At 45.6% G+C, this 19,248-nt stretch overlaps 1 protein-coding gene across 1 annotated transcript in view; it reads left to right on the top strand.

Annotated features, from left to right (window-relative positions):
• The window catches only part of DSCAM (DS cell adhesion molecule), a 697,188-nt gene that overhangs the window by 588,675 nt on the left and 89,265 nt on the right, over nt 1–19,248 (top strand). Inside the window, exons 19-20 of the mRNA XM_055570128.1 lie at nt 2,294–2,449; nt 12,522–12,655. Coding sequence (XP_055426103.1) covers nt 2,294–2,449; nt 12,522–12,655 — 290 coding nt within the window. The remainder of the gene's footprint in view (nt 1–2,293; nt 2,450–12,521; nt 12,656–19,248) is intronic.

Genomic DNA, 19,248 nt, shown 5'->3' with positions numbered 1-19,248 from the left:
ACACAGTCAAAGGCTTTATTTAGCGTAGTCAGTGAAGCAGAGTAGATGTTTTTCTGGAATTCTCTTGCTTTTTCTACCATCCAACAGATATTGGCAATTTGATCTCTGGTTCCTCTGCCTTTTCTCAACCCAGCTTGAACATCTGGAAGTTCTTGGTTCATATACTATTGAAGCCTGGGTTGGAGAATTTTGAACATTACTTTGGTAGCATGTGAAATGAGTGCAATTGTGCGGTAGTTTGAACATTCTTTGGCATTGCCCTTCTTTGGCATAATCTTTGTCACAATGTAAAAGTTCCTAAGTCTGAAAAGATCTTGATGAGATATACTTGCATTTTTTTCATTAGCATTTGAGTTTTTTATGCTACTCTCATTGACCTATATTGTCTATGTTCAGGAAAATGAAAATTATAAATGAACAATGTAACGGAAAGAGGTCTGATGGCCACCTAGGAAAGACTGTTCTTTCACAGGAAAGCATTTCTAACCCATCTGAGGGTAATGATTGTCAACTTTCCAAGTGCACGGGGACCACACAGGAGCAAACATTTCTCTCATTTTCACTAGCCATCTGCTGTGACTTCTCAATTGTGGCCCTTGAAAGTCTGCTGCTGGCTGGTAGCCCCCAGGAGACACTGGACCTCAGGCATCTTTGGGGGGCTGCACCCTGGCCCTGCTCTCCCCCCAGCAAAGCATCCTGCCTCCAGAACTTGCCCATGAGCTGCTCATGGTGGAAACAGGCCTTGGGCTCCTACTGGGTCCGGGGCCTTGCCTGAGACCCACTGTTTCTCCCCTCCCCTCCCAACCGTCATCAAACACAGGGGTCCCTGGCATGGGGGTGACACACCTCGACTACCCCCTGCTCTATTTGAAATTCAGCTTTCCTACTGTGTCCAGTTCAGCCCTGATATCACCTTTTGATGACGAAAGGTGAATACAGACATTCATAGTCACCATAACCACAAAATACCTGACCACTAATCTCCGAACGTCCATGCAACATGCTAGGAGGACAAGATAGAAGAACAAAGAGCAAGAAGGGAAAACCAGGCTGGCAGAAACCCAGTTCCTCCGGCCAACATGCATCCACCCAGTGTCCTCAGGGAGTAGCTGAGAGCATGGACCGTGGGCATGCGGCCACACCATATGTGGTGCCACAGCCCACGCTCTCAGCCTTTGTGTTCAGATCCGTGACCTGGCGAAGACATTGAGCCTCTCTCTGCCTCAGTTTCCCCTTCTGTAAAAGGAACGGCCAGTGGAAACAAAAGGATAGTCATGTTGAGTGAGTGAGTTTGCATGGGAACCCAGCGCAGGGCACCTTAGGAGCAGCGTGGCGTGTCAGCTGTGTTTCCTGAGGCCAGAGAAAGCGAGAGACACTGCGGGACACCTGGTTGTGAGTGCCGCGTGCACTGTGAGCATCGTGTGCAGAGATGACCAGACACCAAGGAGGTCTCCTTCCTGGCCCATCTCCCACCCCCGTTCTTAGTAAACCAGCCCCCCAGGCACAGGGGTCAGGCTGCACCAAACATTCCACAAACGACCACTTGCCCTAAAGGTGGGCAGCTCTTTGGTCCCTCTCTCCTCCTCCAGTTCCTCTGCCAATGGCTCATTTCTAAATCCAGAGCATCCCTGCCGGTATTTCACAAGGCCCTGTGAGTTTTCTCAAGCTGCCATGCATCATGGGCTTCAGGCAGGCCAGCACAAAGTTCCATCTTTGCATGTCATTATCTGATCCCGCTGCAGAACACAAAGCATTTTTAGCTGACAACGCGTTTCTGATACATCAGCCTGTCCTGTGGGCAAGGGGTTCACTCCAGGCGACAGGAGGAGTTGTGCTGGGCCACTGCAGTTTAAATTAGGTGCAAGAAAACACATGTACCTTAAAGAAGTCTGCTTATGTTAACCAGAAAACTAGGCTCGACTTGTAGAAGCTTCTTAATGAGCAGTTAGAAGTATCTCTATGCAGCCTACGTGGTCCTGGCTTCCTGGGGCCAGGGTGCGGGGAATCTGCTGGGTTACTCCTGCTTGGGGACAGTTCCGGAGGGGCCTGTTGGCATTGGGTTTATAACACTTGACTGAACTGCTGTTTTCCAGACCTCTTTTCTTCCTGGCACTCTGTGGCAATTTGGTGCAAATGATGTTTTTCAAGAGACCGCAGAGGGTCAGTGTCTCACGAAGGCTGTGCCCACACCCCTGAGTGATTTCAGGGAGTGATTGATGCGGGCCCAGCACTGGGCAGCAGTAAGAACATGCCAACAGCCGTGGTAACACGCTCGTGTTTTCTTGTCCTCCAGAGCTGGGCGAGATTAAAAATGTCACCACCACGCAGCCCTCCCTAGAGCTGGATGGGCTGGAGAAATACACCAACTACAGCATCCAGGTGCTGGCCTTTACCCGGGCTGGAGACGGCGTCCGGAGCGAGCAGATCTTCACCCGGACCAAAGAGGATGGTGAGCATGGGGGCAGGTCGTGGGGGGCTCAGGTCCCGTCTGAACCTCCAGGGGACACAGGAGGCTCCTGCCATGTGGCAGCATTCCCAGGAAGGAGCCATTGTCAGAAAAGCTGGGTCAGAGGGTTAACTCACCCACCGATTCCTGATTTGGCTCCTTGAAAACTTTTTGCTGCCCTCCTAAAATATTCCAGCACAATTCAGACCACACTTCCTGTGTCACCTCTGTTTGATTATCCATTGTTTCTCTCTTCCCGTATAATTTTTCATTCTTTTTTGGGGAGCCACGTGCGAAGTCGCTTCAGTTGTGTCCGACTCTGTGCAACCCCATGGGCTGTAGTCCACCAGGCTCTGCTATCTGTGAGATTCTCCAGGCAAGAATACTGGAGAGGGTTGCCATGCCCTGCTCCAGGAGATCTTCTCTACCCAGGGATCAAACCCACGTCTCTTACGTCTCCTGCACTGGCAGGCAGACTCTTTACCACTAGAGCCACCTGGGATGCCCATTAGAATAATTTCAGTGACTCTTCAGCTATTAGTGTAAGCTCTGACCAATTCCATCTCTCCACTTAAAAATTATGCAATAATCTACATCATCCTATGCTTTGCCAGTTTTGGAGTAACATTAGAATAAGCCCTCAATTGAGAATTTCATGTTAATTTTTAAAAATTTCTTACAAGGGTTTTTGGGGCTTCCTTCATGGCTCAGTTAAGAATCCATCTGCAATGCAGGAGACCCCGGGTTGATTCCTGGGTTGGGAAGATCGACTGGAGAAGGGAAAGGCTACCCACTCCAGTATTCTGGCTGGGGAGTTCCATGGACTGTATAGTCCATGGGGTCATAAAGAGTCAGACACAACTGAGTGACTTTCACTTTTACAAGGGTTTATGATAATTTAGTAAAATTTTAATTATAGCACATTTCTCAGATCACTAATCTTACCATTCCATGCAGTTTGGACTTGTTATATGGCTGTTTCCCAATCCTACAAAAACTGTATGGCAAATCATTTTTTTATATTAAGGGAAAGCCTGGGGTGCCTTATCCAAGATGTGCTGAAGAATAATTTGACTTCTGATACATACTATAGCTGAAGAAGGAAATAGCAACCCACTCCAGTATGCTTCCCTAGGAAATCCCATGGACAGAGGAGCCTGGCGGGCTACAGTCCATGGAGGTCACAAAGAGCCAGACATTACTGAGTGATGAAGCATGAGCAGACATATTATAGCAATAGTGAAAAAGCAGTTTCCACCTTAGTACAGGAAGGGGCAACTGATGTCAAATTGATACCTGTGTGGAACTTTCCAGATTGGAGTTCAGAATTCACCAGAGCCAGGGTTGAGATGCAACCACTACACCTAAATTTTGTGCTGTTTTGGCTCCACAATTTTTTTTTTTTTAACATCTTTCAGGCCTAAGTTCCCTAGGAAGCTGGTCAGGGCAGGGGTGGGAGAGCTATTGTTCTCTGCTCATGACTGCCTGTGTATGGGCGGAGTAGATGTCCTTTACTGTGTGTGAGTGTGTGTGTGTGAGTGTGAGAGTGTGTGTGTGTGAGTGTATGTGTGTGTGACTGTGTGTGTGTGAATGTGGGTGTGTGTGAGTGTGTGTGTGTGTGTGTTTGTGTGTGTGTGTGTTCAGTCACTCAATCATGTCCAGCTTTCTGTGGCCCTATGGACTATAGCCCACCAGGGTCCTCTGCCCATGGGATTCTCCAGGCAAGAATACTGGAGTGGGTTGCCATGCCCTCCCCCAGGGGATCTTCCCAACCCAAGGATTGAACCCACGTCTCTTGTGTCTCCTGCATTGGCAGGCAGGTTCTTTACCACTAGCACCACCTGGGAAGCCCGAAGTCCTTTGCTACCTAGGATATAAGCATGCTGCTGCTTCGCCCCATGACTGTCCTGTGGGAACAAGACTAGGGACATGCACTTGGAGGCCTGGAGACTCTCTCCCCTTCAGCTTGTCTGTCTCCTAAGGACACTGCCCTGATGTTCACAGCACCTCTCTCTGCTCTCCCCTCAGGGAACCTAGCCCCCCGCCCCGAAGCAGCCTATCCATCCACCCTTCCACCATCATCTTCACTAGCCCTTCTTGCATTCTAGTTCCTGCACACAAATTAAACCTCATCACCCCCAGTCTTTCTAGTACACACAAGTAATTATTCCCAGTTATAGGCAGGTGCCAGTCATTTTGCCCAGTTATTGGATTCTTTAGGGAAACCTATGGCATCACTGACTCGATAGACATGAGTCTGGGTAAACTCCAGGAGTTGGTGATGGACAGGGAGGCCTGGCATGCTGCGATTCATGGGGTCACAAAGAGTCAGACACAACTGAGCAACTGAACTGAACTGAAGGTCAAAATACCATGCCATTAGGAAGCCACAGGTTCAAAGAGATGTCTGCAAAGCTATGCCCTGAGTGAATAATTTAATTCTTTAAATTATTATTTAAATAATTTAATTTTAAATTCATTTAAATTTAAAATATAAAACACAATAAATAAATTTAAAATTAAATTTAAAATAAACTTTAAATTTAAAATAATTTTTAAAATTTTTATTTATTTATTCATTTGGCTGTGCTGGGTTTCAGTTGCAGCACACACTACCTTTTAGCTGAAGCATGTGGGCTCTAGTTCCCTGACCCAGTGGGGAACTAGATCGAACCCAGGGATCGAACCCAGGCCCTCTGCATTGAAAGTATGGGGTCTCAGCCACCGGACTACCAGGGAAGCCCCTAATTTTTTATATGCAGTAACCAAAGAGTCTCATCAAGATGTTTGCTATGCCACCTGCTGCCCAGGGGACTTTGGCACCTTATCACACTTTCTCTGAACTGAACCATCTTCATGTACCAAATTTCCATGACAATCAGACTGCAGAGAATTAAAATCTAAAAAGTGAACTGATGTGTGCAAACATCATCTAACTTGACACATAGTGGGACGATTCCTGACACTAGACATTTGATTATTTAATCTCCACTCCTTCACAGCGAGGGTGGAACTGTCTTTTGCATTGCTAAGCAATAACACAGATGTCACTGGAATTAGTATTTAAAGAACAAATTGACTGGCAACATGAATTTTAACACCTGAATTTTTCAGAAGAAAGTAAAGAAATCCAGTGAAAGGGGAAGCCTCTCCACTTCCCCTTGATCCTCACTGAGTGGATTTCAGAGTGCTGCAACTGAAATCCAGCACAGCCAAATGAATAAATAAATACAAATTTTAAAAATTATTTTAAATGTAAACTTTATTTTACATTTAATTTTAAATTTATTTATTGTGTTTTAAATTTAAATGTATTTAAATTGATCCTCATTGTGATCAATTTTTAATTACTCCTCCAAATTTAGAAATCATCATAGAGTTCTATCTCAAAACTTGACCCTGAGACCCAAAGTCTAATTTTTTAATCAATTATTCCCTTCTTTCATATCCAGTGCTAATAATAAGGGGAGATGCAATTGATTGCAGAAGGTCCTGCCTCAGGTATATCAGTTAGCCCAGGAAGGAGGTCAGGAATTCCACTTGTGATAGTGAGTGGATAAATAATAGTACAAAACTGAGGGTCAATATTTACTTGAGATAAATCATTAGCATGTTCAAAAAGAAGCAGAGTAGAGATTGGGGGAAAGGAGAGAAAAACTGGTATAACAGTAAGCCTATCTCCCAGAGTCACATAAAAAACTCACCAATCTAGAAATGGTGAAGAATTGTGCCAGCCATGGATGTGAATTGGACCAAAAAAAAAGGCTGAGTGCTGAAGAATTGATGCTTTTGAACTGTGGTGCTGGAGAAGACTCTTGAGAGTCCCTTGGACTGCAAGGAGATCAAACCAGACAATCCTAAAGGAAATCAACCCTGAGTAGTCATTTGAAGGACCTATGCTGAAGCTGAAGCTCCAATACTTTGGCCACCAGATGTAAAGAACTGACTCCTTGAAAAAGACCCTGATGCTGGGAAAGATTGAGAGCAGGAGGAGAAGGGAATGACAGAGAATGAGATGGTTGGATGGCATCACCGACTCAATGGACATGAGTCTGAGCAAGCTCTGGGAGTTGGTGATGGAGATGGAAGCCTGGTATACTGCAGTCCGTGGGGTCACAAAGAGTCAGACATGACTGAGCAATTGAACTGAACTGAAGTATATCAGTGTCTATAAAGATTCTTGGAGATGGCAATGGCAACCCACTCCTGTACTCTTGCCTGGAAGATCCCATGTGTGGAGGAGACTGGTAGGCTGCAGTCCATGGGGTCGCTAAGAGTCAGACACGACTGAGCGACTTCACTTTCACTTTTCACTTTCATGCATTGGAGAAGGAAATGGCAGCCCACTCCAGTGTTCTTGCCTGGAGAATCCCAGAGACAGGGAAGCCTGGTGGGCTGCCATCTATGGGGTCACACAGAGTTGGACACGACTGAAGCAACTTAGCACCAGCATAGATTCTTGGTCATATTCTCCAAGAATATGGATATCCGTCATATACATCTGTGATGTAGAATGTTGGACAAATTATTGGGTCCATAGACAAGTCTCAGATCCATCAGGACCATAGTCATGGTCCATGGATACATTCTTGAGGTCTGGAAGAATTGCTTACATTTCAGATTCTCTTCCCAGTGTTCAATGAGAACTGTTCAGTCAATGAGAACTTGCATTTTTATTATTGCTTCAAGACCACAAAAGATTACTATGGATCTAGCTTTCTGGTTCTGAACGCAAGACAACTAATTCTGAATTCTAAAATGTTTGTGAAATCCTAATACCATTTTATTTGCTTGAGATTGTAATCTGAGCAAAGCCACGGAGAAACAGAACACACACAAACATGATCTAATAATTTTCCAATTATTTTCATCCTGCATGCATAAGGTCATTTCAGCCTTGATCCTTTGCTGCAAAGTAAACACTGCACATGTATAAATAGAGATGGTTTAAGTGCAAATATTTACTGAACGCATTGCAGTGCACAGAGCTCTGTGAACTGACGTGTGGGAAGGTCAACAGGAACTGTGATATGTGATCTTTGGTGCCTCCTGCCATGGTTAACAATCTCCTTGCTAGGACATCTGAAAGTGGAGCTAAGAGAAAGAGAAAAAGCAAGAGAACCAGGATATTTCTGAGTCCTCTGGCCATTCCTATCTTGAGCCAGGCATCCCCTGGACGGCACAGATGGTGTGTTCTCAGATGATAGAGTAACCGCACCTTGGTTTACCGCCTCTCAGGAAACATGGAAGGCTTTTTATCAGCCCTGCTCCAGAGTCCAGCTGCAGCTGGCAGGATTGGGATTTGCTCTGTGCCAAAGTCACACACACAGCCACACAGTAGACCAGGGCAATCCCAGGAGGCCTTCCACTCTGTGGGTGTCAAAACTCCCTGCACTATGGGGATCCTCACATGGGCTCCTGGGGCTCCCAGAGGTGTCCAGTGGTGATCGGGAAGCCCTCGGGGGACTCCCTGCTCTGCTTCAAGAAGAGCTCCTCTACTTCCATCCTGCTGTACATGGGTCTCCCACATGATACTTTAAAGGATTTTCCCACTTTAAAGGCTGTTTGGAAACCACAGCTCTTGTGAGAGCAAAGGCCAGACATACTGGAGTGTGGTGGAGACTGCTTGGGTGTGAGGACACACCCATCGTGGGTATGTCCCTGGACCCCCGCGTCCCCTGCTCACGGCTCAGAGAAGCCACGTGGAGCCGTGGCTCCAGTGGGCCCAGGTGTGCTGGTGGGTCACATGCACACACAGGTGCACACACACATCACACACATCACATACACACATGACACACATGCACACACACACACAGTACACACATACCACACGCACTATGCACATAGACTTACACTATACATAACACACCACACATACCACATACACATACACCACACAAATATGCAATATGCACAAACCACACACATCACAAACATGTGCTTACACTATACATACCACACACTCTCTACACACATCACATACACATATATGACAAGCATGCACATGTACACAGTATACACACACCACACGCATGCACACATAAACTGCATACACACCACAAACAGCACCACACATACCAGACACATACACACACACTATATACATACACTCATATGACACATACCATATGCACCACACACACCACATACACATACATTACACATATGCATGCACACTATAAACACACATTACACATACCGCACACACACGATGTATCATGTACACCACATACACACAAACACACCATTTGCACAGTACACATGCAGACATATTATACACACACATCTCACACATCACACAAATCACAAAGCACACATCACATACACAAATACTACACACACCAAACAAGCCATAAACCACACACACACACACACATGCACACCCCTGCCTGTGGCTGATCATTGAGGCCAGAAAAATGATGATGATAAAAATGAAGTTGACCAAAGTGCCTGTAAGATCCTTAGACTTCTGTCTTACTTCAAATCAAGGCAGGATTTTTACAGAGCAATAACATTGATGTTTCACATTAAGATACACTATTAGATGGCTGGACTATATGGATGCATTTTCTATGTTGTACAGCAAATCCTCAAAACCTTAAAATACAAATTCATTATCTGACCATTTCCTGGGGTCAGGAGTCCAGGTACCGTTGTCTGAGTACCCCCGACTCAGGACCTCACAGGCTGAAATCACCATGGCTACTGGACCTGGAGTCTCATCTGAGGTTAAGTCCTCACCCAAGTTCACTGGTGTGCATGCTTAGTCGTGTCCAACTCTTTGTGACACTATGGACCATAGCCTGCCAAGCTCCTCTATTCACGGGATTCTCCAGGCAAGACAGAGAGAGTGAAAGTCGCTCAGTTGTGTCCGACTCTTTGCGACCCCATAGACTATACAGTCCATGGAATTCTCCAGGCCAGAATACAGGAGTGGGTGGCCGTTCCCTTCTCCAGGGGATCTTTCCAACCCAGAGATCGATCCCAGGTCTCCCACATTGCAGGTGGATTCTTTACCAGCTGAGCCACAAGGGAAACCCAAGAATACTGAAGTGGGTAGCCTATCCCTTTTCCAGGGGATCTTCTTGACCCAGGAATCAAACCAGGGTCTCCTGCATTTCAGGCAAATTCTTTACCAACTGAGCTAAGAGGGAAGCCCCACACAAGAATCCTGGAGTAGATTTCTATGTTCTCCTCCAGGGGATCTTCACAGCCTAGGGATCAAACCCACGTCTCTTATGTCTCCTGCATTGGCAGGCAGGTTCTTTACCTGCTGGCCAAATAGGAAGCCTAAGCTCACTGGTGTTGAGCAGGATCCATTTCCATGTGACCTCAGGGCTGAGACCATCTTCTTGGCTCCAAGAGGTCATGCCCCCATCCCTGTCATGTGGCCCAGCAGGGTCTCATGGTCATGTGGTCACAGTGGGGCAGCTTGCCCCTCATCACCCACAGGACCTTGTCTCTACAGCTCTAACCCCTGTCTGACCTCTAGACCCTCTTTTAAGCTGCTCATCTGATTAGGTCTGGCCCACCCAAGGTACTCCCCTTTCAATTAACTTAAAGCCAACTGATTGTGTCCTTAATATATCTGCAAAATCCCTTCACCTTTGCACAATATGTAACCTGATTTTGAGAATTATCCATCCATCACAGTGACAGGTACCACCTACATGGAGGGGGAAGTAATTACACAGGTGTGTACATCAGGGGGTGAGAATCTTGGGCGCTGTCTTAGAACCCTGCTTGCCACACTGAGCTCATTCAGAAAGTCTGCTTGGAGGACCTCATATGTTCCAGATACTGGCCAGGGCCCTGGAGACACAGTAGACAACAGGATGACCTGGTGAGACTTGCAGGCTGGTGGGGGAGTCAGATATTTACCAGTCACTCCTGAGTGGGTTATGACCCCAAGTATCATGAAGAAGAGTCTTCAGAGAACCCGGGAGTCCTAACCTCATCAAAGCTGGTGACAGAGAGGGTTTTCTTGAGAAAGTAGGAGTTAGCAGAAGATGAGTGATGAGTAAGAGTTGTCAAGGACGAGGTGGAGGGTGGGAAATGGCCCCAGGCAAGAGGAGCCTAAGGCTGTCAGTCATCATGTGTCAATGACCTGACATAAGAGATGCACCCCACATCTGGGGACCTAAAATAGGGTCCAGTTCTAAGGAATGACATAGAGCTGGGAAGAAAGCCCAGTATCTGACTGGATTTGTCCACATGGAGGTTTAAAGGGCAACTTTACATGTCCACTGACAGACAGTGAGGAGGGAAGAGAAATTCTAGTTTTGGCTTTTGCAACCAAGAAGATGGCTGTGCCATTCCCTGCACTAGGGGAGGAGGGAGGTGTCAGAGAGAAGGTGGTGAGCCCTGTTTGGAGAAGGATAGTTCTAAGGTTTGCGAGTCAAGAGTGGAAATGCCAGGGTGATCTGTTGTTAGATGTGTGAGCTCTAAGAGCACCTCGCTGCAGAGAGCAGGTCCAGGCACTTGCTCTGCAACAAGATAAGCTACAGCAACGAGAAACCCATGCACCACAACTAGAGAAAGCCCACACACAGCGATAAAGATCCAGCACAGCCAAAATAAATGAATAAATAAAATGTTTAACTGACTAACAGGAAACATTAGGGAGGCAGGGCATTCAGGCTAAGTTGACCTCACTGGAATTTTGCAGAAGGCAAATGAGGATGATCAGATATTACCTAAGGGTGACAGAGAATGGAGATTTTGATCAGATATCAAAGGTGATCAGACATTGTGGGAATTTCAAGTGTAGTATGGCAGCTTCCCATGTGGAGCAGCAATAAAGAATCTGTCTGCAATGCAGGAGATGCAAGAAACATGGATTCAATCCCCAAGTCAGGAAAATTCCCTGGAAGAGGAAATGGCAACCCACTCCAGTATTCTTGCCTGGGAAAGCCCATGGACACAGGAGCCTGGCAGGCTACAGTCCATGGGGTCACAGAGTCAGACATGACTGAGTGGCTGAGCTAACTGATTGAGCAGGATTGTTGTTGAAGTGAGCTCTTAGGGGACATGGCCAAGAAGAGGGCTTATGCAGTTCTCAGATCATTGGTCCGAGAGACGTTGTGTCGGCACCCAGGGTGGCTGTAACAATGTCCCTCAGACTGGGGGACCAACAGCAGGAATGTGTCCTCTCATGGTTCTGGAGGCCAGAAGGTCAAGGTCAGGGTGTAGGCAGGGTCTGTTCCTCCCGAGGGCTGTGAGGGAGCACAGCTCCCCGGCTTGCAGGGCATCTTCTCCCTGTCTTTACATCGTATCCCCCTGCCATGGCCTTTCTGTGTCCACACCTCCTTTTTCACAAAGACACCAGCCACACTGGGTCAGGGCTCACCCAAATGACCCCACTTTAACTTGATTGTCTCTGTAAAGATACCATCTCCAGATAAGGTCACTTTCTGGGGTAGTAGAGTTAGAGCTTCATCATGTGGGTGTCAACTGGGTAAAAAAAAAGCACAACATGAGAATTGTGAATTAAGTTTTATTTGTGGCATAATGAGGACTGTATCTCGGAAGACAGGTTTTCCGATAGCTTTGAGAAACCACCCCAAAGAAGTAGGGGGATGGTCAGTGCATATATGATTTTTGTGAAGGGGTTACTCACAATCAAGCATACATTTTGGCAGAGGCTCCTGCTGATCATAAGGAGCAGATGTCACCATGAAAGATTTTAGTGCTTTTCTAGATATGAGGAGAGGCAAGAAGTGGGCTCGTAAAATCTTCTGCTCTATCTGAAGACTTGTTCTGCCAGTTCTTCCCAGAGCACAGAGGGCCACATTCCTGATTTCCACACTGAACTCCTTTCCAGAGGTGTTAAAAGTCAGAAGTTGCAGTGGCCGTGATTTAATCCTTGTAGAGGTGGATTGGCAAGTACCAGTTTGTAGTTTGCACAGGTTTTGGGGGACACAATTCAGACCCCAACACCGACTCCTGAAGAGCAGAGCAGAGAGCGTGGCCAAGCCAGTGGGGTCCTGTGGGGTAGGGGGACAGAGTTGGGTGCAGCACTGGGGGAGGGGGAAGTACCCTCATTTTGTGACTAAATATCCTACTTTTCCAGTTCCAGGCCCCCCTGCCGGGGTCAAGGCGGCAGCGGCCTCAGCCTCCATGGTCTTCGTGTCTTGGCTGCCACCCCTCAAGCTGAATGGCATCATCCGAAAGTACACGGTCTTCTGCTCGCACCCCTACCCCACAGTAAGTTTGTAAATCACCCCGTTCCTTTCAAGCATCTTCCAGAAACAAGCCTCAGCCTCCCATCTGGGTCATTCTCCTTTTGTTTCCACCTACTTGGGTCTTCCCAGTGGTTTTATTTTTCTCTCTGCTGTCTCCACATACAAAGCAAGGTTCTCATTACCACCTCATTTGAAAATAGACTTCTGAATCCTTCTAAGGGACACAATTGTTTGGAATTATTGTTTATTGGGTGAGTTCCCACAAAACTGCCAGCTGGCTTTATCAAAATCAAAACCCAGAAGGCTTAATTGATAGTCAGTGGACAACGCCTATTGATTTTGCTGTTGCGCTTGTCTTCAAATGCCTCCCCTGCCTGCTTCCCACCTCCCACCTTGCCTTCCTTCCCTGCCCATTCCCCACTGAGACTTAGCAGCACACAAACCCCTGTTGTCCTAGAAATGAGGGACTTTATCAACACTCTGTGACCCTCTCAAGTACAGTGTGTTTGTGTGTGTGTGTGTGTGTGTGCGCACATGCGCGCTCAGTTGCTAATTCACATCCAACTCTCTGACTCCATGGACTGCAGCCCGCCAGACTCCTCTGTCCATGGAATTCTCCAGGCAAGCATGCTGGAGTGAGTGTCATGCCCTTCTCCTTCCCAACCCAGCGATCCAACCTCTATCACTTGAGTCTCCTGCATTGACAGGCGGGTTCTTTACCACAAGGGCCACCTGGGAAGCCCCCAAGGACAATAGTTAGCTTCATTCATTGTGGAGGAATTAAAAGTTAGAGTACTTAATATTTCAAAGTGCAGTATTTATTTTCATTAATATCATCACTGAATAATACTTACAGAGTTAAACTGTTTCTTAAACAAACAAAAAAAAATTGAATATCCAAGAAGGACATGATAAAGAAAACAAAAAAATGGTTTATCAAATTGATGATGTCTTCATAGAAATGTTTATGGCCTTTCCTGAGGTAGGCACTATATCCAATCCATCCTTCTATCTCCCAGCTCCTGGCATAAAACTTAACCTGCATAGCCATTCAATAAGTTCTTGTGGAATGAATATGCAAATTAAGTTTGGCTTTATTGTGGCAAAATATTATAATATAAAATGTACCTTTTCTAAGTGTTTGGTTCAGTGGCATTAAGTCCATTCACATTGCTGGGCAACCATCACCACCATCCATCTCCAGAACTCTTTTCATCTTCCCAAACTGAAACTCTGTCCCTGTTAAGCCCCAGCTCCCCACTCCTCCTCCCCTGGGCCCTGGCAACCACGCCACGTCTGTGTGTGTATTAGTCGCTCAGTCATGTCCTACTCTTTGCAACCCCATGGACTGTAGCCCAGCAGGCTCCTCTGCCCATGGGGTTTCCTAGGCAAGAATACTGGAGTGGGTTGCCATTCCTTCTCAAGAGGATCTTCCCAACCCAGGAAAGTCTAGGAATCTCATACATATCAGCAGAATCAGATAGTGTTTCTTTCTCTGCCTGGCTTATCTCACTGAGTGTGTTCGAGGTGAATCCACGCAGTGACATGTGTCAGAATTTCCTTCCTTTTAAAGACTGAATAGCATTCCTGAACTAATTTAGTAATTAATTTTTAATTAAAATGGCATGTTTTCCCAAGTCTAGAGTCTAAATGGGTCCAGAGGCCTGGTGGCCCCCTAAAAAGTGATGATGATTAACAGTGGGGAGCCAGGGGGAGAAAGGGGCTGAGGCTCACAGGGGCTCATCTCTCACTGAAAGGTATCAATTGTATGTTCCGCTGTTTATACATCAACAGCAGCACCTCTGGAGTTGAAGTGGAGACTTAGAAGTAATACACTCACAGTTGGGTTTCAGAACTTGTGTGACTTCCTTATTTGGTTTCAAACATGCTATTAGTTCTCACCTGCTGAATCCTGTGTCAGATCCTGCCATCAAAGTCTGGAGGTACAGAGCCTCATAGATGACACGGTGGGTGGCCCTGTTCCTCTGCTCAGAGGCCAAGCACTGAGGTCCCTGTGCAGGTTCTGACCCGCTGATCATCAGCCCTGACATAGCATCACATTCACCAAAGAGATGCTAACTTATTGCTGAAAGTGTGGCCACATTTCACTAGCATTCAAAGGGCTTCTTTTTTATTTTTTTATTGGAGGATAATTGCTTTACAGTGTTGTGTTAGTTTCTGCTGTACAACAACATGAATTGGCCATGTGTATACATATATTCCCTCCCTCTTGAGCCTCCCTCTATCCCACCCCTCTAAGTTATCACAAAGCACTGAGCTGGGCTCCCCGTGTTGTACAGCAGCCTCCCACTGGCTATCTATTTACACAAGGTAGCATATATGTGTCAAAGCTACTCTCTCAATTTGAGGTTTTTTAATTTTTATTCAGTAATTCATTTGTCTATTTGCCATAGGACTCACAATTACTGTTTGACTTCAACAAACTAGAGAGAAACCAGAAGGGTATAGGGACAACCAGCAGCTCACTCTCGTCTGTCTTCCCAATTGGCTCTTCACGTCTAAACTAAAAGCCCCCACCTGGCTTGTTTAGAATTAGTTCTGAGTGACTGAGCCTTTGCTGAGCAAGCTCACATCTGCGGACCTCGGGTGCCGTGTTAGTCTTCATCCTCCCAGCCTACAAATTTCATCCTATAAAAAGAGAAGTTGCTAGCCTGATCTCAGGATGGAAAAGTGTGTAAGATGGAATATAAATGATTTGCCCAGGGATTTCCAGTCTCCCTGCACAGAATAAAGGGATTCAACCTCCCAGAACCTTCTCAACAAGAGCCTTCCAAAAATTACAGTAGTGAGATCGAGCCAATCATAAAAGGTGGGAAATACAATGAACTTCTCACCCCACTGATGTCTTCCAACCACTAGCGGTGTCTCTGTGCTGTCTTTTGCTCTGCTGTGTGCTCAGTCGTATCTGACTCTTTGCGACCTCATGGACTGTAGCTCACCAGTCTCCTCTATCCATGGGATTCTCCAGGCAAGAATACTGGGGTGGGTCACCATTTCCTCCTCCAGGGAAACTTCCCAGAGATTGAACCCACACCTCTTGCATCTCTTGCACTGGTAGGCTAATTCTTTACCACTTGTGCCACCTAGGAAGCCTGTGCTATCTTTGCATGCGTGCTAAGTCATTTTGGGCTTCACCTGTGGCTCAGGTGGTAAAGAATCTGCCTGCAATGTGGGAGATCTGGGTTTGATCCCTGGGTTGGGAAGATTTCCTGGAGAAGGGAAAGGCTACCCACTCCAGTATTCTGGCCTGGAGAATTCCTTGGACTGTATAGTCCAGGGGGTCACAAAGAGTTGGACATGACTGAGTGAATTTCACTAAGTCATTTCAGTCGTGTCCAACTCTTTATGACCCCATGGACTGTAGCCCACCAGGCTCCTCTGTCCATGAGATTCTCTAGGCAAGAATAGACCATATTAAAAAAAAAAAACAAACAAACACTGTTGATCTAGAAATACAATTATCACCGAGGTGCCTATGGTCTCCTGGGAAGTGCCACTTATTAAGCTTCTCGGAAAGCCCAGAACCCCAGAGCTGTCCTCAATAATGAAAAGTAATCAGAATCAGTTTTCTTCCATCTCTAGAGCCTCACTGCTACTCGTCTATTTCAAACATCATTTAAGACCACGAGGTCTATTTTTAATAGACTTTATTTTTTAGAGCAGTTTTAGGTTGACAGCAAAATTGAGTGTGAGCTGCAGAGATTTCTCATATGAGACCTATTTTTAAAATAATACCATTACAAGGAAAGATCAGAGAGAACTAATGCAAGTCTCTTCAGAGGTGAAGAATTGAAAAATTCCCTCTACTAGTCTGTGCTTTCCCATGGAGTGAATAAGAAACTATAAATTACTAGAAGGGGGGATTTTTTTCCCGGTCTTTAGTTTCTGCAATTTAATGTTAAGTCAGAAAACTGGATGCTGTCAATTTTCTGAGGCTTTTGCGTTTCTGCCTATGTAGCCAAAGAAACACAAGAGGGCGCTCCTAGTTCTGTATGTTTCCCTGCTCATGTATCTGATTTTTTTTCCTTTGAAATGACTTCATAGTCAAATGTAGAACATGGGAGGATAAATTAGGACACAGCATACTCTGTAATTTAATCTTCTTTATAAGAGTCCCTCGGCTAACCTCCTTAACAGATGTAAATTTTCTCTGAAGGTCCTCGATTCATCCCCCTTCCTTTTGGAAGGGCTTTGTTAAAAGACACAGTCTCTTTCCCCTAATATGTGAAATGCCTCGTCTGATTATAGGCATTTGTTTCATGGTGCTCTCTCAGGTCAGCTTAGTAAAAAGGCATCAGAATATGAAACTCTGTGTGTGGCCAGACAAGGCACTGTAAATTTGTCTCAAGACTGATTGCCTAAAAGTGGTGCTTGGTAAACATTAATCTCATTGTAGAGGGCTAGTTGATGCCATAAGACATCCACCTCCCCAGTCAGAGAAAAATCTCAAAGTCCGTTTGATTCAGGAATTCATCCATATCATTTTGGGACCGTGGTTATTATTTTAGTATATAATGGTTTGGATGATCAATTCATGCTCTATGAGAAGTGATGGAAATATGAAGAAGCGAGCTAGCCTTGTAAGGTCCCAGGTAGAAAGGAGCTAACCTGGGCTTCCTTTCTAATAACCATCCCCACTTAAAAGCAGACTATGAGAAGGATTATATATTACAGAAGCATGAGGATGTAGAAATTGTCTATTTTGCAGTGCTAAGCTGATGGATGTAGAAATGTGAAATTAAGATAGCCCAAACTTTTTGTTGCTAAGTTGCATCTGACTCTTTGCATCCCCATGGGCTATAGCTTGCCTCGCTCTTCTGTCCATGGTATTTTTCAGGCAAGAATATTGAAGTGGGTTGCCATTTCCTCCTCCAGGGGAAACTTCTCATTAATGAAGAATAAAAATCAGAAAGCCTAAACGTTGTATCAATGAGCTGTGATCCACCTCAGTTATTCCAGTTTCGGATAATATTGCCAGCCAGTTCCTGTGTGTCATAAGGCTCAGGAGATGTTTCTGGATGAGCCAATGAGACTTGCAGCAGCTGAATCTCCTCCGTGTACCCCACACCTCAGAATTAAGCAAATCTTCTGGGAAGCAAGAAAGTAACTTCCAGCAAGTCCAGACAACATTCAAACCAAAGTAGCAGGTGTGTGGAGTTTCAGCTTCAACATCAGTCCTTCCAATGAATAATCAGAACTGATCTCTTTTAGGATGGACTGGTTGGATCTCCTTGCAGCCAAGGGACTCTGAAGAGTCTTCTCCAACACCACAATTCAAAAGCATCAATTCTTTGGCGCTCAGCTTTTTTTATAGTCCAACACTCACATCCATACATGACCACTGGAAAAACCATAGCCTTGACTAGATGGACCTTTATTGGCAAAGTAATGTCTCTGCTTTTTAATATGCTGTCTAGATTGGTCATAACTTTTCTGCCAAGGAGGAAGCATCTTTTAATTTCATGGCTGCAGTCACCATCTGCAGTGATTTTGGAGCCCAGAAAAATAAAGTCAGCCACTGTTTCCACTGTTTCCTCATCTATTTGCCATGAAGTGATGGGACTGGATGCCATGATCTTAGTTTTCTGAATGTTAAGCTTTAAGCCAACTTTTCCCACTCTCCTCTTTCACTTGCATCAAGAGGCTCTTTAGTTCTTCTTCACTTTCTGCCATAAGGCTGGTGTCATCTGCATATCTGAGGTTACTGATATTTCTCCCAGCAATCTTGATTCCAGCTTGTGCTTCCTCCAGCCCAGCATTTCTCATGATGTACTCTGCATATAAGTTAAATAAGCAGGGTGACAATATACAGCCTTGACATACTCCTTTCCCAATTTGGAACCAGTCTGTTGTTCCGTGTCCAGTTCTAACTGTTGCTTCGTGACCTGCATACAGGTTTCTCAAGAGGCAAGTCAGATGGTCTGGTATTCCCATCTCTTTCAGAATTTTCCACAGTTTATTGTGATCCACACAGTCAAAGGCTTTGGCATAGTCAATAAAGCAGAAATGGATGTTTTTCTGGAACTCTCTTGCTTTTTCCATGATCCAGCAGATGTTGGCAATGATCTCTGGTTCCTCTGCCTTTTCTAAAACCAGCTTGAACATCTGGAAGTTCATGGTTCACATATTGCTAAAGCCTGGCTTGGAGAATTTTGAGCCTTACTTTACTAGGGTGTGAGATGAGTGCAATTTTGCGGTAGTTTGAGCATTCTTTGGCATTGCCTTTCTTTGGGATTGGAATGAAAACTGACGTTTTCCAGTCCTGTGGCCACTGCTGAGTTTTCCAAATTTGCTGGCATATTGAGTGCAGCACTTTCACAGCATCATCTTTCAGGATTTGAAATAGCTAACTGGAATTCCATCACTTCCACTAGCTTTGTTCGTAGTGATGCTTCCTAAGGCCCACTTGACTTCACACTCCAGGATGTCTGGCTCTAGGTGAGTGATCACACCATTGTGATTATCTGGGTCGTGAACTATGTGCTAAATATGTGTTCAGTTGCTCAGTCATGTCCTACTCTTTTGTGAATCCCTGGGCTATAGCCCACCAGGCTCCTCTGTCAATGGGATTCTCCAAGCAAAAATACTGGTGTA

Source organism: Bubalus kerabau, chromosome 2 (assembly GCF_029407905.1).
Source record: "Bubalus kerabau isolate K-KA32 ecotype Philippines breed swamp buffalo chromosome 2, PCC_UOA_SB_1v2, whole genome shotgun sequence".
Lineage (NCBI taxonomy): Eukaryota > Metazoa > Chordata > Mammalia > Artiodactyla > Bovidae > Bubalus > Bubalus kerabau.
The sequence above is the reverse complement of the archived record's forward strand: the minus strand, read 5'-3'. Positions and strand labels throughout refer to the sequence as shown.